Raw genomic sequence first — 20,995 nt, 5'->3', positions numbered from 1 at the left:
ACCACCATTCATGAAATAACAAGGAAGTAGCTTAAGGTAATGTCCTCTTACCTTAGAGATGAGTCTAAACTGATGTAGACTTCAAATCCACAAGCTCTCTTGATGCTATCCTCAAATTCCTTCAACTTCTCTTCACCAATTTCTACTTCTAAGCTTCAATCTTCTCAACAATGGAGTCTCTCATGATTTAGGGTTTCTCTGGAACACTCAGGGAAGATAGAGGCTGAAATAAAGACATATTATTCTTTAAATAAGGTGCAAACCTTAGGAATTAGGGTTTCTCATTCCAGCACGGACTCGTCGAGTCCAGCCTCCGACTCGGCGAGTCCGGTCACTTAGACTCGACGAGTTGCAACTCCTACTCGCCAAGTCCCTCTTTTCCAAGCTTACACTTAACCCCCTGAACTCTTGATTCTGACTTGGGATGTTACAAAATCGGATTTTGAATAATTACAATGGTTCAAAAGAGTGTCAAACTGAAGATGAGAGCTTAGTTTGCTAGATCCTTGCCTTCTTCTCTCAATCTTCTCCTTCTTTTGCTCCAAAATGCCACACTAACTCACAATATGAGATGGAATGAAGATTAGGGTTCACAAGGCCAATAATATGGTTTAGAGGCTGATAAAAGATCAGCCTGAAGGACTTAAGGAGGTTATATAGGGTGCAAACCCTAAAATTTAGGGTTTCATAATCAGCCGCCAACTCGTCGAGTTTTCCTCTCCAACTCGTCGAGTTGGTCCAAAAAGATGTGTGGCCTAAAGCCTTTCAACACGTCGAGTTGAGGCTATCAACCTACCGAGTTCCAAGGGAAATTTTGCTTTTGAATAATAAATCTCATACCTGGAAATTGATATGTTACATTTCTCATACCAAAAAATGATTACAACCTTACCAGGGGTTGATGGGTTGAGCCCTAGAATTCCATGATGGGTTGTATGATGGAGGTGGAGGAACGAATTTGATGGCTCGATTGCACACACAAGAAAGGGGTAGAGGGTTCTGTCCTTTATTCGACGCATCATCACCGTGGCAGTTGTGGCCCTCATCTCTTCAAGGATTGATTGCTGATGAAGACGCTTAGGGTTAGGTTAATAAGATATAGACGTGATTTAAAGGTAACCGATCCATTATATCAAGGATTATAAATTTGGAAAATAATTCAACTGTGTGCATAATGACTAAACTGCCATTTACAGCTTAATTAATAATTAATTTTTTCTTAAAGTCTCATTGGTTCCTACATACACACAATAGTTGTCAAAAACATATGAACCTCTCTCTCTCTCTCTCCTTATATATATATATATATATATATATATATATATATATATATATATATATATATATATATATCAAGGTTGCAGAAATCGCTCGACGCTAGCTCGACGGTGGACTATGGTCAAGGGATTAATCGGCTAGGCGGGGATTAATCGGGGACCATTAATTATTAAAAAGTTGATAAATATAACATTATATCTATGTGAAAGTTATTAAAAATTAATAAATATAACATTATAACATGATATTATGTTTACAAAAACCCTTTTGATCCCTAATACATCAGATCTAAATAACCAACAATTGCATTTGGATCAAAGTCTGCATAAAATGGGGAGAAAAAAGTGTTATGAACAATGGGTTCCAATAGCATCGGGAAGAGACGTGGACCTGCAACTTGTTGTCTACTGCGTTTGGAACTTTGTGAATGTTGAGGGAATTCAATAGCAGGAGGCTGTGGATATGTGGGAATTCCATTATCGATGATTCCATCCTGATTATTGTTATATAACTATATACCACAGGAGGTGGCGACTGTTGTAGAAGCTTCAGAAGGCGAAGACTGGTTTAGCTTCGAGGATGACGACTAACAGACTGCGACGACGTGAATGGAAGAAAAAGACGGTGTCAGAGGAGGGACAAATGACATCAAAGAAGAAGATGGCGTTGTTTTATAAGCTTCAGTTCATGCTTTCTTTCATTCCTTCAAACCAAAGAGAAAATTTCAAAAAAGAAAAGAAATGAATGTGATGGAGTGAGAAGAACCCTAGCAGCAATTCTAACAATTTGACACTTTTGCCCTTAATTGTTTTTTTTTACCGATTAGGGCGCCTAGGCCCGCCTAGACCCGCCTAGATCCGATAAAATCCGTCTTTGACCGATTTTGGCCACGTCCGATAATAGGGTCCGATTAGCTATAAACGTCGACGATGGAGGACCGCCAAGCGCCTAGGCGCCGATTTATCGGTCGCCTAGGCCGATATTTACAACACTGATATATATATATATATATATATATATATATATATATATATATATATATATATATATATATATATATATATATATATATATATATATATATATAAGGTTAGGATCTTTTATCTTTTGCAAATAGTGTGTCAATATGGAACTAAACTCTAACCATTATATAAAAAGAATGAAGGGTTATGATCTTAGGGTATATGATATTAAATGGACTAGCATATCCCATGTGATTTTTAATAGATACTAGTTGTGAGACCCGTATGTTATACGGGTTGGATAAAATTTTAAAAAAAATTAATGTGAAGGTTTAAACAAAAATTTATTTAAATTTGAAATTTAAAATTTGAATTTGAAAGGAAACATATTAAATACTATACGAGTTGTAATATTGTAATTTATTAGTTATTTTCAATTAAGGCAATTATTAATTAGAATGTAAATATGATGTGTTAATTAAGAAAGATAAAAAAAAATAAGAAAATGACAAATGGAAAAACATTTATTTAAAAATACCTCAAAATGACAAGTGTCAAAACTCATAAGAGATTGACATATGGCAAAAAAAACCTTCATTTATTAAGGAGGATAAGATGGATTCTTTAAATCACAATACCACAATGTTTTACTCCCTTTTTTGTCCCACTTAATAACCACTTGACTATTAAGCTCATGGCCATCAATTCCAGTAAGATATAAGTTCTAAACATCCATATTGAAAGGTATAATAAGAGCATCTTAATAGAATAAGAGTTTGACCAAAAATCTAAATCATACTTTTTCGGTTAATGTTCATTAGAAGGGATTCATGGGTTTTGTCTTCAATCCAGACCCATTAAGCATTTAGGGGTTGTTTGGCAAAAAAAAAAAATTTGTTTATTAGTTTATAACTTATTAGCTTATTAGCTTATAAGTTAATAATAAGTAAATGTATGGTAACTTATGAAAAAATGACTTATTAGAAGTTTTCCACTGGAATAAGTTATTTTCATCAAAACACTTTTTTAACTTATAGTGGTGTGGAACCTAATAAGATGTTTTAACTTTTAAAAAGCTTAACCAAACACCCCCTTAATACCCATTGAAAAGAACTGAAAAATGCAACAACATTCAACCACCACGAAGTGGTGGTGAAACGGTGGTCATAGGGTGGGTAAAGCCTTCACACCATTGATTATAACAACCAATCATAGAAAAACACGCAAAAAGATAAATTTAAACCTATAATTACCAATCATAATGATATTTTTTAACATTGTACATAAGTTTATTGACAATGTATACAAAAAAAAAAAAAAAAAGACTAAATGTCTACAGAATAATGTTCAGTATCATTATAAATCATTAATACTTCTAAAAATAGTAAAATACTGAATTTTCAAACTAATTTATAAATATTATAAATAAAACCCTAATTCAAAATACTACAATTTTGAAATTCACTGAATTTTCAAACTTTTTCTCAAGGTAGTTCGATGATTTTGAAAATTCTGGATTTTCACACATCGTGATCGATTGCAGAAAAGTCAAAAAAGATTGTCAATGATTTTCAGAACAAGCAACAATGTGGTTATGAAGGTCAATATCTTAATTCCCAAGTTTTATTCCAAAGACATGAAACAGAAACAAACTCTCTTTCATTTCAAATTTTTTGCATACCAACCACATAACACCCTTGTGCTCAAATGTTTCGGCTTTGGCATAACATTTATATAGTAGAGTAGGACCCAACCAACAAACAAACAAACAAAAAAAGACAGTGCCACTACATTTGACACAAACAAAAACAAAAACAAAAGCGGAATCAAATCCTAAAATCCTAAAATATCCGAGAATTTATTTTGGATGTAGAATCTTGCGTCTCCTTCGTGGTTTCTCTCGTTTAACAAACATTTTCTCATAATCATTAAGTGGTCTGGTGGAGCCGTCAGCCAGGCTCTTGAACTTCCAACCACCGCCATCTCCCCGCTTCCCACGTGGGCCCATCTTCTCAACTGTAATCTCCCATCCCTCTGTTGGACGCCTCCTGCTATACTTATGCACTTTCACCTTCCCCTCAATCTGTCATAATAATAATACCAACATACTTTCATTTATTTCTTCTTATTATATTAACTTCTTATATTATATTATATAACTTCTTTTCTCATATTTATACCTTCATCTTGTTGAAGTTGAATTTCTCAAGAAATTCTTGATATAAAATTTCATCTTCCTTCATTGAAATCTCATACAACACCTCATCTGGATCCTTAATGCTTCCATCCCAACCTTCTGGCATCACTTTGAAATCTGGCTTATATGGTAAGGTTGCAACATGGAATTCCCTATCATGCCAATCAAAGAATCTGCAAAAAAAAAAAAAAAAAATACATTCATTCATAAGGGTATTATGGTCTTTTGAACAAATAATTAATATGAATGACTCACTCAGGGAAATTATCAAGCAACTGTTCGACAGAATCATCTAGAGGGTGTCCAAGTTTTTTCTCCATTTTCTCTTCATCTTCCTTCAACCATAAAATAGCATGAACCCTTTGTCTCATGATTCTGTAATCTTTTGCTAATTTCTCAACAGTGTAAACTTCTGGATTCTCCTTATGAAGCCGATACATTTCAGCCTTTTCTGAATCTTTCAAATATGACCCTCTTGCCCCTGGCTCGATCACCTGTTTCATTAGCAAACTAGTTTCACGCATCCTTTCCTTCCATTTACTTGCAAACTCACCATCTTTTCTAGAAGCTTCAGCTGCCATTTTCCTTAGCTTTTCCATTTCATCATCATCATTCCAACTTGTAGGTACAATTTGAGATGACCCTAATGCCCCTCCTCCTCCACCTCCACCACCACCACCACCACCGCCATCATTGCCGCCTACTTTGTGGCCTACAACCTCCCCATCAAAATGCTCTTTAGTGAGCCCACTTGACCATGTTGATGCAGAGCCCCAGTCAATATCACCTTCGTTTCCTTTGTTAGTTGAAAGAAAACGATTGCTTAAATTGAAATTATAAGCTAATGAATTTGTGATGCTTTTTAACTGTGTGGCTCTTGAATTTGTGGAGAGTTGGGATAATGCATGAGCAAGCAATCGCATCTTTCTGAATTATATCTTTAATACCTGATAAAAGCCCAAACACAAAGTTATCCAAATGATCAGATTGGTTTAAAATGGTGTAAAACAGTTTAAGAAACAACATTGAGTGCTTATATCTAAACAAACTGGTTAAGAGCACAAAATCCACAGACTCATGAACCTGACTTCAAACAAGCGGAAAAATGAAAAACCAAAAATTAACATTGAGAGCCTATATACAATGATCCAATGACTAATGAACATATACTATACTATAACACTAGCCCCATCAACAAGAAACTCAAAGCACCGAAGGTCATCATAAATGCTGATTTCAATCAAATAATATCTCAGAAATCGAAGTAGAAAATCATACCATAAGGCTGCAGCCGATGAAACCGCTTCAGTCGTGAGGGCTGAATGAATCGTTGAACCAATTGAAATGTCTGTGAACCCAGCTGATGGAAGTATGAATCGATTAAAATGCTGGAATTTGATCGAGGCTTGAGCTTCTGAAGGGGAAAAAGCGGTGATGGAATTAGGTTTCACCAAGTATGTATACGTTGCATATCAATCATTCAAGAATAATTTGTATTACATCGGATGGCTAACATTAATCGATAATAAAATGAAGGCATGTCATTCAGTATTCAAAGTCGAAAATGCAAACCAAATCATTTGGTTTGAAACTTTTTTAATACCATGACCAAATTTTATGGGGGTTTTGCCAACTGGCACAATCATCGTTTGATCCATATAAAAAGAAACCCCAACTAGGGTTTATCAAAGAAAGTACGAAAAGCAGCAACAATACCTGTGTTTGTGAGATGAAAAATGCAGCGACGATTAAACGAGAGGAGAAGAACCGGCGACGATGACAGATCCGAACAGCAGCGGCGAGAAGAGTAACAAGAGTTATGCAAGATATCATACAGAAATGGTCCCTTTGGTTTTCCTTACTTTGCAAGGTATAGTCCAAACTTTGAGAAATTAATACAAATATCCGGATGATTTCAAAATCAAGCATATTTGGTCCTTTTCCTTATTTCCAAATCATCGGTATTATTTTATGTTAAGTCCAAGATAAAAAAGAAAATACTTTTTTTATCATAGGACTAAATTTAATAATACCTATAAAATCCAGGGACCATTTATGAAAATTGTACCAAAACCGAAACACACGGTACAGCATCCAATGGTCACCGTAACTCCAAAGCTACCACCAATTCCACCCCGTTACTACCCTCATGTTCACTTTGACTTGAGGTGTAACAGTGACAATGACAATGACAATGACAGACACATAAACTTTCGATAGTAGTGGCACCAAAAAAAAATTCAACTAAATGTAAAGTAGTAGTGACACTAATTTTTAAAGATGTTGCAGCTTAAAAGAAAAACAATTTTTTTACATTTTTTTAACGAACTAAATCAGAGTAATGACTCGGGACCCTCTAGGAACCACTTAGGTCTCCAGTGTCGAAACCATAACCTCTATCACTTTATGTTGAGCGTTGTTTGTCTCCCTCGCATCAAGATAGAATCTAAAGTGACACTTATGAAAGTGTAGAATGAAGTTTAAATGAAAGAAGTTTTCAAAAAAATTGGAAGAACGTATTGAATAAAAAAAGCTAGGCTCTAGTCGATTAAAAGTTTTTTAGACATCTAACTTGGTGTTAATTTGACCTCTTTGTTGATTGTCATATAAGCAAAACCAACGCATTAGTAGGGTAACTTGTTATCTTCTAGAAATGGTCAAAACGAAAGGGAGAGGGTGGAGCTCATTTTTAAACTTCAATCCTAGTGGTTTCTTGAGTATCTAAGACCATCCACATCGCAACTTTTCAATTTGTTTTGCAATGTCAGATGTTTCATATTTGATGTCACATACATTTACTTCTTGGTATATTTGCAAGTCTTGCAAATACATAATGCCTCATATTTAATAATATTTAACTACTTTATCTATTTTGATGAATTTAATAATAAATGACCCATTTGTTTTCTTTGCAGCGGTTTAAATATGATGTTTAAGTTGACATTGCAACAAAGAATTGAAAGAGCACCGATGTGGATGCTCTAATATACTCTTTTTTTGAACCGGCAATTTTATTAAAATACCCCTAGCAAAAAGCTAGGGGATAGAAGTACAATAGAAAACATCAAGCAAAGCAGAGAGCATAGTCTATGTACAATTCAAGGGTGCACGACACCACTTATCCCAATCAACTGTATCACCCCTAGGACTCCTATACTTTCTCCAAGTAAATACTGATGATTTGATATAATCTAAAATTTTCGCCGGGTTCGATGATTCTCCTTTAAAAATCCGATCATTCCTTGCCTTCCACAAACTCCAAAGGGTTCCGTATATAATACATGTAAGCGACTCTTTCTTTTTTGGGGAATGTCCCCAGTTCCTGGCGAAGTCAAGCACCTCATTCACACCTGAAAAGAATTGAGGGAGAACGTTACACCACTTTAGTACCATGGTTATAATATTCCTCGCCAAACTGCATGAAGTGAGAATGTGATCCACTGATTCTTCTACGTGTTCACATATCCCACAAATTGTGGAGGGTACTTGGATGTTCCTTTTCCTTAACGCCTCGGCAGATGGAATCCTCCCCTGCTTTGCTCGCCAAATAAAATTCACCATCTTTTTTGGAGCCAAGTTCAACCACCAGAAATCCCCATCGCAAATCAGATGAGAGGCTCTGTCAAATCTATTTCTAAGCCTTGCCACGCTAAAAACTCCATCCACCACAAAGTCAGATCTCCACGATAATCCCCCATCATTAGTATTCATTATTTCCTTCACATCAATATTTAACTTCCAGAAGCCATTTTTTGCTTTATCTATGCATGACCACACCCCACCCCGATTATGTTTTGCGAAACAGAACCAGGGACGGTTTGCAAGGTTATGAAACCCCATTACAATTCGGGCCCAAAGGGAGTCAGGACGTGTTTTGAACTTCCACCACCATTTAGCCAGTAGGGCCAAGTTTAGGTTCATAAGAGATCCGAAACTTGCCCCTCCAACCTCCTATACTTCCATACAATGTTTTTTTGGGTTATTTATAAAAGGAAGTAACCACCTTGAATGTGATATTTAAGAAAATAACTCATTGTTTTAATAAGACAACCAACTTTTACATAATGATATATTCCAGACTATTTTATGTTAAATCAAAAGTACTTATTTCTAACGAAAAAATATATTTTGGACTAACATTCTGAATTTCAAGAACAAGACTAAAATCCGATGACTAATTTCAAAATTATAGAAAAAAAAGTAAATTACATGAATGGCCCCTATGGTTTGTGGTAATTTACGCGTTTGATCTCTAACTAATTTTTTTAACTCAGAAAGTCCATACTGTTTGTTTTTGTTACGCGTTTGGTCCCTACTATTTGTTTTTGTTACGCGCTTGATCTTTATCTTACCTAAAAAGACTATTATTTAAATACGGAAAAATGATGGGGTAGATAAGGTAAGGTGAGGGAATGAAGTTGGGGGTGTGTTTATTTAAATAAATTAAAAAATCAGTGACAAAATAGTTTTTTTAGGTAAGAAAGGGACCAAACGTGTAACAAAAACAAACTGTAGGGACTTTTCGAGTTAAAAAAATAAGTTAAAGACCAAACTTGTAAATTACCTAAACCATAGGGACCATTCGTGTAATTTACTCTAGAAAAAACACTTTCATTTTTTTATATTTCAAACTTAAAATGTGACATTTTATTGAAAACCATAATATTAAACGCATCGGAATGTATATTTTAAACATCAGTAAAAATAATATTTTTTAAAGTTTTTTACACATACGAGAGAAAAATATATATTATTATATTCTTTAATTAGTTGGAATGACCCACGAGAGTCCAAAATAACTTCATTTAAAACAAAATGGCCATTTTTGCATAAAACATAATAGAAATCAATCAATCAATCTAGTTAAAAACCAGATTGTTATCGACTACCGCTTTTCCTTTTTAGCCAGCTCCTAATTTTAAACATTTGATATTTAAGATATAGTATAATGAAATCAATCAATCTATATATAAATGTTACCAAAAAAAAAAAAAAAAAAACTACATCGCTTCTCTACAAACTTTACATATGTTAAACATATCATAACAAGACAAAGTCGGCTTATACCACTAAATTACATTTTCCTTCTCATCCTCAATATCAATGACCTTCTGGCCTTTACATCTCATGTAACAAACACAATACCAAGGTCATACAGATTCAAATCCATGTTTCGTTTTTCCCGATTTTAAAAACAAACCAAAATCACATAATGACATATAACTCATCCAAATGTAACCCCCGTTATTTCTTCATATTCTACATATTTTTCTTATATAAAAATAAAATAATCAAATTGTATCCAACCAAGAATCAAAATCATCAAGCAATTCAGATTTGGGATTGGACACGGGTCGGGAAGTCTCCGATAAAATTCCAATTTCAACCGGAGGAGTAGACGTTTCCTTAAGTAGGTCATCGAGGGTCCCATCAATATCAAATGCTACACTTTCTTCTTTCTTTGATTTTGAGTTCTTTTCCTTCAAATTAGCATCCACAAAAGAATCCAACAACATATCCAGTTCAAGTTCAGCTGTTTTCGGTTCAAATTTTGATTGAATCTCACTTGGGTTTGGTGTGGGGTCCACCATTGGGTTCACACCATTGTGGCTCGTGGTGGATTTGGATAGTTCAGCTTCTTGTTCTCTTTCAGAATACTTTAAAAAAATTATAAAAATTGCAAATTATTAGACTATTTGCAAATTTTGTCCCATTGATACAATTCAAGTCCAATGAAAGTAGAATACTATATACCATATCTTGAGGGAATAAATCGGGTTCCATAAAAAGCCTTTTTGGTAAATCTATTTTTGAAAGCTGCTTCGAAAGAGCATGCAAATTGAGTGATAGAAATGAAGCCTACACATATAAGGGGAGATTATCAGTTGCATTATAATATTATATTGTGTATTAAAGAATCAATGCCCTTATGGTGATTAATATTTATGTATAAATAATACTATGAATATAATAAGATCAAGTATATTAAGTACCTCATAGTTTGCAGGTGTCTTATCATCCACAAAGAAACTATCATTTTGAATTGATGATACCAAGCTTTCTCCTCTTACACCAAGAAAGGAGTCTTTCCCCTGATCAAAATCTAACAAAAATGATTTAACCTTCTATATAAAAATAAAAATGTTTACTTTTTATATGCAAAAAACTACACACACACACAGAGACATGTGTCTTAGGAGGCTTGAATGAATCAAACAAGAGCTTACCAGAAACAAAATCATCAAAAGATGGAAAGATTTCTGAAGAAAACCTCGTTGAATTCTGGGATTTGGCTTCAGAAATCAAGTAAGCATAGTCTGCACCTTTACTTTTAGGTAAAACTACATCACTTTGTTGACTAGATTGACCATGTATTTGACTTTTTGTCATGGGATCATCTTCATCTTCATCTTCATCTTCATATCGATCCCAATTTGAGGGGAGTGCAGGTGAGCCATGAGATTGGCGGGGTTGTTCTTTAACTACATTCCCTGGTGGCTTGAGTGTGATAGAGGCTCCTGTAGAGGTAGTAGTAGCTTTTCCCTTTTGATTATGATGATGCTTCTTATGATGTTGTGTATGTGCTCTCTTTGATTTTGCTAGTGATTTTGTATCCATGATGGTGTTTGATTTAATGTTCTTTTTGGAAGCTTGGAAACAGATCTATAAGAATAAGAAGTGAGAGTCGAATAAGTGATTAACAATCAATGTTGATAAAGGAAAGTATTGGAATCAAATTTACCTAATGTTTATCAAACAAGAATTGTTAACAAAGCTTAAATGGAAGATATTTCATACTGTCCTGTTAAAAGATGGAATATAAGTCTATCAATAACTGAAAACGCAAGTAACATGGCATAGGTACCAGTTAGTTCTCAATCAATTTCTACAAGAACAACTCTGAAAATGTTCCTGCAAGATCATCACCATACGCATTTCAAGAAGATAAAACTTTATATTCATTCAGTAACTCTATCTCATGAGCAATTGGAAATCAAAAGTTCATAAGCCCTTATACCACCACGAAAACCAGATGCAGATGAAGATCAAAAGCAACCTAACAACATCTAGCATCACAAATTTAGTTCTTATAATCTGTTAAACTGAACAAATGTTTGAAAAGGAACACACGAATAATCGAATTCCGTTTTATTTACAGGGATTGAAAAGGGAACTAGGGTATCGTTAATCATAAGAAAGTGACGATTGATAAAATTGAACATGGAACTGAAATGTGGGATTACAGCTGCACGCAAACCTTAGTGCCACAGAAGGGTGATTACCTGTCAAACGAGTGCTATTGAGGAGTTCACGACGCTTCGAGTGTAAATTATATTCGTTATTCCGTGGTGTTTTCAGTTTTGTATGTTCTTTGGAAACGATAAAAGGATCAAACGCATATCAGCAGGCAGGACTACGTTTTCATAGGCTAACTAAATCTATCAATTTGGTATCATTTCTAATATAAACCCTAAAAATGATTCAGTTCACTTAAGTGGATATCAACTTTGGAAATCCTAATTAATCATATGTTATTTTTTTAATCTAAACCCTAATCAACTATTATATATAGGCATGTAAATCGGTCTGAAACCGGAATGGAACAGAAAAAACTGAAAACCGAATAAATCATAAACTAAGAAATGAATACCACTATTCGGTTCCAATCGGTTCGATTCTACTAAGAAATGTGTTATCTAAGAAGATTTTTGGAACTGAAACCAAAAAAACCGTAAACTAAAAGTCGAAAACCAGACCGAATACCATTATTCGGTTTCAGGGTCTTATTTATAGCTAATTAGAAAACTTTGAAAAACCTTAATTTGAACGTATAATAATAATATTTCAAATCCGGATGGGTATTCAGTTTCCTTATCATCATGAGGCTTTTAAAATGACCTATTAGGGCATCCCAAAACCGTCCATATGGGAAGGTTCTGGAACCCTTTCTGTGATCAACTTTTAAACAGATATAGCTTAATCTTTGCACTATTAATTAATTATAATTAATCCAAAAATCAATTCAAATTAATTTCTGATTAATTCTTAATTAATTATTACTATTTCAAATTAGTATATTATTTATATAATATATTAACAAATTATTTATTATAATTTATTAATCATATAATAAATTAATAAATCATCATCTCTCTACAAATATCATTCTAACCAAGTTCTAATTATGAGGGCAACCTAAAAAGACTTTGTTTTTAATTACAAGAATAGACCAATTTAGTTATGAGTTTAGACATCTTAATTTAATCGTTTACCATTTGGATATTATAAGTATAACCTTGAACCACGGGCGTAGTCATGTGAGTACAAGGGTTGGCCTTGGCCCACCCTACACATATTCGAAGTCTTATATATACTATATAGTTTTGTTAAGTAAAAGGAACTATGTTTTGATATGACACACCCCTTGAAATTATTACTACATACAATTGTTGTTGGAAGATTATATTTATACTTTATATTTGAGTTTTATTACTGTGATCCTCTATCTTGAGCTCATATTTATTATCTTGAGCTCATATTTATTATTTTTATTTTCATATTTGGGTTTTATAATTATGCTCCTCTATATTGAGCCTATAATCTTATTTACAAAAATGACCTTTTGAGTTTTCTATTTTATTCGTAAATCATCAAAGTTATAAAAACAGTCCCTAATAAATTTGGTTGTTACTCGTTGTTATGAATTAATTATTTGTATTATTGTATTATATGTATTATTGCACTACATATACATTTTTTTATAAGAATATAAGATTATGTTTGTAATTGGAATTATTTATGATTAATGAATTTCGTTGAACAATGGGTACAAAGCATAACATATTAGATATCGCTAAACTTTTTAGTTTAGACTCCATTTTAGATGATTTTAATGATGTAAAAGATCATCTTGTGCAACTTAAATGAACAATTTACTTACAATGCATACATTGTTATCTTTTGTTATCATTTGAAGTATTTTGCTACTAATTCATTTTTTGTAGATTATTTGGCATACCCTTAAACAAAATCATGGCTCCGCCACTGCCCTGAACCCAACAACAAAGTGTGATTTCCAAAGCCACTATCAAACTATGATTCAAATCAAAACGTCCTAAGATAAATGATCAAATATTCCTTCGTTCTTCATGATATCTTATGGACATGAGACATGGATAAGAATCAATCTCATTGTCTAAGATTTTGTTTCCCAATTTCCCGATTTGTGATGACTCCATTAGAATACTAATTGAACACATTAATTTAGTCTTGGTTGGGCACAACACTATAATATCAACATCAAATCACCGATGAGCCCAAATATCGTTTTTCTCGTTAGTGCAAAAGGAACGAATAAACTTTAACTACATAATTGTAACCTTTACTTATCAAATCATACATGATACTAGATTTTATAAGATCATGTTACTGATGCGTTTACGCAACACCACTGCATAACCGACTTGTAAATTACAACTTATATATCTTCGTTTGAATAATAGAAGATACTATCGTCTTAGAATTACTCGTGACTGAATCCATGAAGTAATCTCTAAGCGTGGGTTTATCCAATACTTCAAATCTCTATTTTCTAAGTACTCATGAATATTACAACAATCCCTATGTAATGTCCAATCTTTATGGACAATCGACATTCAATTCATGACAGTCTTAATTCAATACTTACCTCCAAAAGTATGAGCGATTGTGGAAATTTGAATAATTAAATTATTCAGGAAGTAAAACATGCAAAATGAAATACAAGAATAAACAATTAAAGAAGGTAGTACCCATACTCATAAATAATTATTTATTATTCAATCACCAAAATCAATTACATTTATTTTGTTACAAAGTTTCAATCTATAAACTAACTACTAAAACTAACATTGTCTCTTATGCCTATGTTCCTAACATGTTGGTTGTGTTTGACCTTGCTAAGAGCCTTCGTGAAAAGATCTACATGATTATCTTCTAATAATACTCGTTTCACCAAGAGATGCCCATCTTCAACATTATGTCTGATGTAATGGCACTTTATGTCGATGTGCTTAGACCTCCCATGGTCTCCTGGTTCTATAGTTAAAGCAACCACACCTTCATTATCACATAATAGTTCTATTGGCTCTTGAATAGGTGTTCTCACCCCTGATCCTCTCAAGTTTCCAATTCTCCTGTCACATACCCTCAGTCTAAGCTTCCCTAATCAAGCTCACAAGTGGAGAATCCACCGATATCCTCATACATATCGTTGGAGTAGAAGATCCAACTGACTTGCAGCTCAGAGCTTCCGCAACCATGTTCGCTTTACCCGGATGGTAAAGGATCTTGCAATCATAATCCGTGACTACGTCCAGCCACCTGTGTTGTCTCATGTTCAGGTTCAGTTGATCCATGATGTGTCTCAGACTCTTATGGTCCGTGTATATGGTACAACGGACCCCATAGAGGTAATGTCTCTAGATCTTGATAACGAATACCACCGCTCCCAACTCCAGATCATTAGTAGGGTATCTCGTCTTGTGCGGCTTCAACTATCGCGATACATATGCTATCACCCGTCCTCTCTGCATAAGGACTGCTCCCAACCCGGTGATCGATGCATCACAAAATACTACAAAATCCTTATCTCCCTCCGGGAGAGTCAAGACTAGAGCCTCATAAAGTCGTTGTCTGAGGGTCTCAAATGCCCTCTGTTACTCAGGGCCCCAACGAAAATCCACCCCCTTCCTCGTCAGACGAGTAAGGGGTACTACAATCTTGGAGAAATCCTGTATGAATCTTCAGTAGTACCCTACCAATCCCAAGAAGCTCCTGATATCTGAGGGAGATTTTGGAACCTCCCACTACATAACCGCCTTGATCTTGACCGGATCGACCAAAATCGTCTCTTGGTTAATGAGATGTCCAAGGAACTGAACCTCTCGTAACCAAAACTCGCACTTTGAGAACTTGGCATAAAGTTGTTCTCATCTCAGAACTCCCAGTAGCTCACAAAGGTGCTCCTCATGCTGCTATCAGGTCTTGGAGTACACCAAGATATCGTCTATGAACACAATGATTGAGCGATCAAGCATCGGTCTACAAACCCGATTCATCAGGTCCATGAACACCGTCGGCGTGTTGGTGAGCCCAAACGGCATCACCACAAACTTGTAATGTCCATAACGAGTCCAGAACGCAGTCTTCTCCACGTCCTCCTTCCTAATCCTGACCCGATGGTACCCAGATCTCAGGTCTATCTTGGAGAACCAAGATGCCCCTTGCAACTGATCGAAAAGATCATCTATCCTCGGGAGTAGATAACGGTTCTTCGCCGTCAACTTGTTCAATTCTTGGTAGTCGATGCACATCCGATGTGAACCATCCTTCTTCCTGACAAAGAGAATCGGCGCTCCTCACCGAGAACTGCTCAGACGAATGAATTGCTTGCCCAGCAATTCCTGTAGCTGTGATGACAGCTCCTGCATCTCTGGTGGCTCCAACCAGTACGACGCCTTGGCGATAGGGGCCGCACCTGGCACTAGGTCGATCCTAAACTCGACATGTCTCTTCGGAGGCACTCCGGGTAACTCCTCTAGAAACACGTCAGCGAACTCCCTGACTACTGGAACCTCTGAAATCGTGGTTTGATTCCTGAATCGCGTATCCACCACGTACGCTAGATAACCTGCACACTCGTGCTAAGTATACTATAGAGCCTTGGCGGCTGAGTAGAACCTTGAACCGAACCTGGTGCCCACGCCGAAGATAACCAGTTCTCCCCCACTCAGGGTTCGAACTACCACCCGCTGACCCTCGCAGTCGATCATGGCACCGAAGCGACTAAGCCAATCCATACCCACAATCACACACACATCCCCCATGGGAATCAGAATCAAGTCTATCGGGAAAGATACCCCGAATATCTCCAATACGTAACCCCGATAGACTGAAGAAGTGGAAATACCATTTTCATTGACGATAGAGACTCGTAATGGACACTCTAGCCCTCCTACTGGCAAACCGAACTCCCTATTAAATGACTAAGAGACGGACGACCGACTCACCCCCGAGTCAAATAATACCAAAGCAGGTAAGGAGTTCACTAAGAATGTACCTAGCATGGTACTGTTGGATTAATGTCTAAGTCCATAACTATATTTGGTATGTACTTGACCCGACCCGGCATGGTCCATTTGGGTTGCACTTCACCAGCACAATTTATATGGATAGTATTTTGAGAATAGTATATTTATGATTTATATTAATATATTATAAGTTCTAATATATTAATATAATCATATTATTTAATTAGTATTGATCAAGAATTAATTTATAATTAATTAAGTGATCAAAATGAACTAATTAAATATGGACTCTTAGATATATATATGTGTAGTGGGCCAAGTTCATTTAGGTTGGGCTAAGTCTTCATGGATAGTCCATGGAGCTTTAACCCATGGATCCTAGGAAATGAAAGGTCAAGGGTATTAGGGTTTAACCTTAATCCTCAACGCTATATAAAGATGTCCTTGGTTGGTGAAATGGGCACTAGTGTGGGTACACTAAGAGGGCTAGCCAATTTCACTAGAGAGAACCAAGTATCCATATTCTCTAAAGTCTTCCAAGGTGTTTTGGTGATTTGTGATTCCATTTGAGGCTTCCACACTATTAGGGCTAAGCTCTTAAAGCTTGAAGACATCAAGCTACACCAAAAGGTATGTCATCTAACTAGTCTTTGTAGTATAGTTCCTCATAGTATGCTAGTTAGGATTAAAGCCTTGGAAAGTTCTTATTTGCATGTATAATAGAGAAAACATAGATCCAAGGTTTATAGGGTTGCATGTACACCATAGGAGTGTTAGAATGCTCAAAACCCATCAGGTACAGCACATGTAAGCATAAACAAATATAATCTGTAAGTGAAAGGATAGAAACATACCATCAACCACATCTGGTGCTGCCATGTCTTCCTCTGTTGTAAGCTGGAAGGCACGTCCCTGAGCCCTCAGGGGCCATGCTCTACCATGACCCCCGTCAGTAATCCTCAATGTAGCCGACGTTGGAGCCTGCGCTGGCTTGGCAACGAGTTGTGGACGGTTTCTCTTCACGTGACCTACCTGATGGCAGTGGTAGCATATCCTCATATCCTATACCGGGGTTGGCTGTCGGCAATCCCCCGTAAAGTGCCCCTCCTTGTCGCATTTGCGGCACACGCTACCAGATTTACAAACCCCCTAGTGACCCTTCCCTCACTTGCCACAAGTGTGGCCCTATTGGCTTACCGACCTAGAATCAACGGTCTTAGACCGCTTTGGCCCGCCTGCGACTGCGTCGGGGCCTGCCTCTGCTCCCGTAACTGTAACTTGATCTCAAGCTCACGCCGCCTGGCGGCCTCCTGTAACTCCATCAATATATCACAACGCTGGGTGGCAACAAACTGACGAATGTCAGTCTTGAGCATGCTCAGATAACGTGTCATCTGAGCCTGCTCATAAGCAAACTCCAGGAAAAACATCTCCCTCTCAGTGAACATACGGGTGTTCTCCATCACCGTCTCCACACCCTGCCTTAAATACAGAAAATCCTGTGCCAGTCGCTCACGCTCAACCCATGGAATGTAGCAAGCACGAAACATATCCCTGAACTGCTCCCAAGTAACTACAACTCTCTGATCATTCGTGTAGGACCCTGTCATCAACCTCCACCAGTTCTTTGCCCCGAACCTCAACAAGTTCAGGGCACATCTGACCTTCTGGTCAGCAGGACATGAGCACGTGAAGAAACATCCTTCCACATCAGACAACCACCTCATGGCTACAATCGGGTCTTGAACCCCCTCAAAAGTCAGGGGCTTCATGTTATCGAAGTCTCGATATTGAAAAGCCCGACCGGCTCCTCCCCCTTCTGTCATTACAACTGTTGAACCTGTTGCGACAGCCGTCTCAGCAGTGGTTGCATAACACTCATCAAAGTACTCAACCATGGCGGTCTTAATAGACCCAAACATCTCCGATAACTGTGTCCAGAACAGAGTAGCAACCTCGTCATGCAGTATATCTCGAATCCTGACGTCCAGATCATCTGACCTCATCTGATCAATGACCTCGGGCACTACAGGTCCCTCCTGACCGCTATATCCTGATCCTGATCCGAATCCAGTAGCAAAGCTTCTAGTAACCACCATGTTGAAAAATATACCAGGAAGATATCAGACATTCCATATAATAATTTGGGAACCAACTCCCAACAAAGCTCTAGGGGTTGTGACTTCCTTACTACGTGTATGGGTCATGTGCTTTCTATAGTACGAGCCCATACTACCTTCCACACCTACCCATATTTGTCTCAAGTATCATTACAACGCCATAACAATACACATAAGCATGGTGCGTACTCGATCCTCACTCCTAGAGGAAGGCTAAATATCTCATAACTGGCCTACTGACCCTGCATAACCCACCCATGAAACTTTTACCAACCCTACTCGTGTATGCTAGCCATACATAACGCTGGGCCCTATAGACTTTTGAATACCTAATCCTACCCTAAGCCCTTCATCAAACAAGAACAGGAAATAAGGCCAAACCAAACATTCCCAAGCTATACGATCTTAATTATGTATAGTCGTGATGCATACACTAAGCAACTACGGTAATGATGCCAATTTCATATAAGGAAAAACCCTAGGCTATCATGCAAGTCTATCATGCAAATCATGAAGATCCCTAGCCTAGCACTAGCATGTTGTTCTAATATATCACAAAATCAAATAATCTATAAGGTATTTTGGGGTGTACTTACTGGCTCCGGCTGATCATACACTTGCATCCTCCTTTAGTATTTTGAAAACCATTTGAAAAATCATTTTAAAATCTTGTCCTTAGTTTGAGACTGGATACACATGAGTGTTTTCCTCCAATTCACTCAAACCAAGGCTTTGATACCAACATGTAATACCCATAAAATCATGCCAATTTAAAACTTTTTAAATCATTCAAAAACCAATAATTATTACAAATTTGTTTCCAAAATGGTTTCATGTCAGAATATCCCATAATCAAATAAATAATATATAAGGAGGTGCACGATCACGCCTTCGCCTTCCAGCGATCATCAGAAGTACCTAAAACATAATCAACAAGTGTAAGCCCAAAGCTTAGTGAGTTTCCCCAAAATACCAATGTCATACTATGATAATCAAATCATAGCAAATATACAACATGCATAATAACCCATCAACATGACTGCACCGCCTCGTAGGGGCATCAGTCTATCTGGACCACTCTCCGAGCCTTTGGCACGTATGGACCACCTCGCAGGGCCTTCAGCCTATCCGGACCGCTCGTCGGGCCTTCAACCTGAATAGTATGCCCTAACCGGGTTTGCAGTCTATCCAGTCCGCCTTGGGTATGTTGGTGCAAACACAAATTATGACCGCCTCAACCCAACCCCCAATCATACAATCATGTGCACATAAATATCATACACTAGCTAGCATGTAGAGATAGTCATACATATGTAACAGATCACTAACACAATATCATCCTATAACCAGGATATCGACCTAACCGATCACTAACATAGCATTATCCTATATACCAGGATACCGACCTACCAGGTCACTAAACATATCATCGTGCAGTAAACTCGGATACAAATCCGAAAAGGGCTGGCATTGGTGCCTTCGACCTTATTAGTATAGTGAGGACAACTTACCTTGCAAGGAGTTCGGAATGATAATGTCAAACTCCCCCAAATATAGCTCCAACTCAAACATCTACATCCACCAATGATCAACTTCCATAAATTTCCAAATTACTAAAATACCCCCACAAGTCAAACTGGTCAACCCGTGGTCAAAGTCAAAGTCAACAGTCAAGGTCAACAACCCATGTTGACCCAACTCGTCGAGTGTAGTCTACTGACTCGTCGAGTTCCTTCAGGACTCGAGAAATTGTGAAAATCCTAGTTTACTCGCCGAGTTTCTAGACAACTCGTCGAGTCATCTCACTGACTCGATGAGTCCATGTAGAAACCAACAACGACCAATCTTCATCTGACTCGTCGAGTTGACCATGTAACTCGTCGAGTCCCTTCTGTCCATTACTCATTCAGATGCTTTTACATGCAACCAAAGCTCCAAATTGTAGATTTAGGCTCCTAGGGTGTTGTTATCACGTAAAGTTGCTAACTTTATGTGCATGCAAGGCTCCAAGAGCTAAAACACTCACAACTAGTACTAGAAGAAGGTTTTGGACATGAAGGAGGGCCAAAACTTCATAAAGCTTGAGGCTTTATATCCATAAGGGCCTAGAGGAGTCCAAATCTGAAACCATGCATTTGTGACAAGCTCAAATCCAAAGGTGACTCCATTTTTGCACTAAAATGCCCATATTCTCACATAAGAATAGATCTAACAATAGGAAATCCATGGTAAAGACTTTTTACCTCCAAATGCAAGCCAAGACAATGTAGATATTGGATCTACAAGCTTCTTCCAGTTCCAAGCTTCTTAATCTCCAAACTTCTTCAACAAATACACCAAAAACACACTTTAGCCTCTCACACACTC

At 36.9% G+C, this 20,995-nt stretch overlaps 2 protein-coding genes across 4 annotated transcripts; both read right to left on the bottom strand.

Annotated features, from left to right (window-relative positions):
• Positions 1-3,877: 3,877 nt before the first annotated feature.
• On the bottom strand, positions 3,878-6,312 carry LOC111896969 (protein GAMETE CELL DEFECTIVE 1, mitochondrial). Its single transcript, XM_023892947.3, has 5 exons — positions 6,154-6,312; positions 5,716-5,851; positions 4,693-5,384; positions 4,421-4,610; positions 3,878-4,323 (listed from the first exon to the last, which is right to left on the bottom strand). Exons 3-5 carry the CDS (start codon positions 5,358-5,360, stop codon positions 4,099-4,101), a joined length of 1,083 nt encoding a protein of 360 aa, XP_023748715.1. The 5' UTR covers positions 5,361-5,384; positions 5,716-5,851; positions 6,154-6,312; the 3' UTR covers positions 3,878-4,098.
• Positions 6,313-9,446: 3,134 nt separating this feature from the next.
• On the bottom strand, positions 9,447-11,886 carry LOC111896952 (protein ECERIFERUM 16). Of its 3 annotated transcripts, none has more exons than XM_042897662.2 (6): positions 11,721-11,886; positions 11,180-11,349; positions 10,665-11,100; positions 10,431-10,540; positions 10,192-10,296; positions 9,447-10,094 (listed from the first exon to the last, which is right to left on the bottom strand). In XM_042897662.2, exons 3-6 carry the CDS (start codon positions 11,053-11,055, stop codon positions 9,729-9,731), a joined length of 972 nt encoding a protein of 323 aa, XP_042753596.1. In that variant the 5' UTR covers positions 11,056-11,100; positions 11,180-11,349; positions 11,721-11,886; the 3' UTR covers positions 9,447-9,728. The 3 variants fall into 3 exon arrangements, with proteins under 3 accessions (XP_042753596.1, XP_023748706.1, XP_023748699.1); XM_023892938.3 differs by having other exon boundaries at positions 11,180-11,239; positions 11,721-11,885; XM_023892931.3 differs by lacking the exon at positions 11,180-11,349 and having other exon boundaries at positions 11,721-11,884.
• Positions 11,887-20,995: the final 9,109 nt, after the last annotated feature.

The sequence above is a fragment of the Lactuca sativa genome, chromosome 8, assembly GCF_002870075.4.
Source record: "Lactuca sativa cultivar Salinas chromosome 8, Lsat_Salinas_v11, whole genome shotgun sequence".
Taxonomy (NCBI): Eukaryota; Viridiplantae; Streptophyta; class Magnoliopsida; order Asterales; family Asteraceae; genus Lactuca; species Lactuca sativa.
This window is presented reverse-complemented; position numbering and strand designations above follow the sequence as displayed.

What these genes read in the sequence shown, in the direction of transcription:
- LOC111896969 (XM_023892947.3), bottom strand. Translation starts at nt 5,360, where the DNA reads ATGCGATTGCTTGCTCATGCATTATCCCAACTCTCCACAAATTCAAGA. An exon ending in TTGCTTGATAATTTCCCTGA is followed by an intron (nt 4,611 to 4,692) that starts GTGAGTCATTCA and finishes TTTTTTTTGCAG; the next exon opens with ATTCTTTGATTGGCATGATA. An exon ending in TCAACTTCAACAAGATGAAG is followed by an intron (nt 4,324 to 4,420) that starts GTATAAATATGA and finishes TTATTATGACAG; the next exon opens with ATTGAGGGGAAGGTGAAAGT.
- LOC111896952 (XM_042897662.2), bottom strand. Translation starts at nt 11,055, where the DNA reads ATGGATACAAAATCACTAGCAAAATCAAAGAGAGCACATACACAACAT. An exon ending in TTTTGATGATTTTGTTTCTG is followed by an intron (nt 10,541 to 10,664) that starts GTAAGCTCTTGT and finishes CATTTTTGTTAG; the next exon opens with ATTTTGATCAGGGGAAAGAC. An exon ending in ATTTATTCCCTCAAGATATG is followed by an intron (nt 10,095 to 10,191) that starts GTATATAGTATT and finishes ATTTTTTTAAAG; the next exon opens with TATTCTGAAAGAGAACAAGA.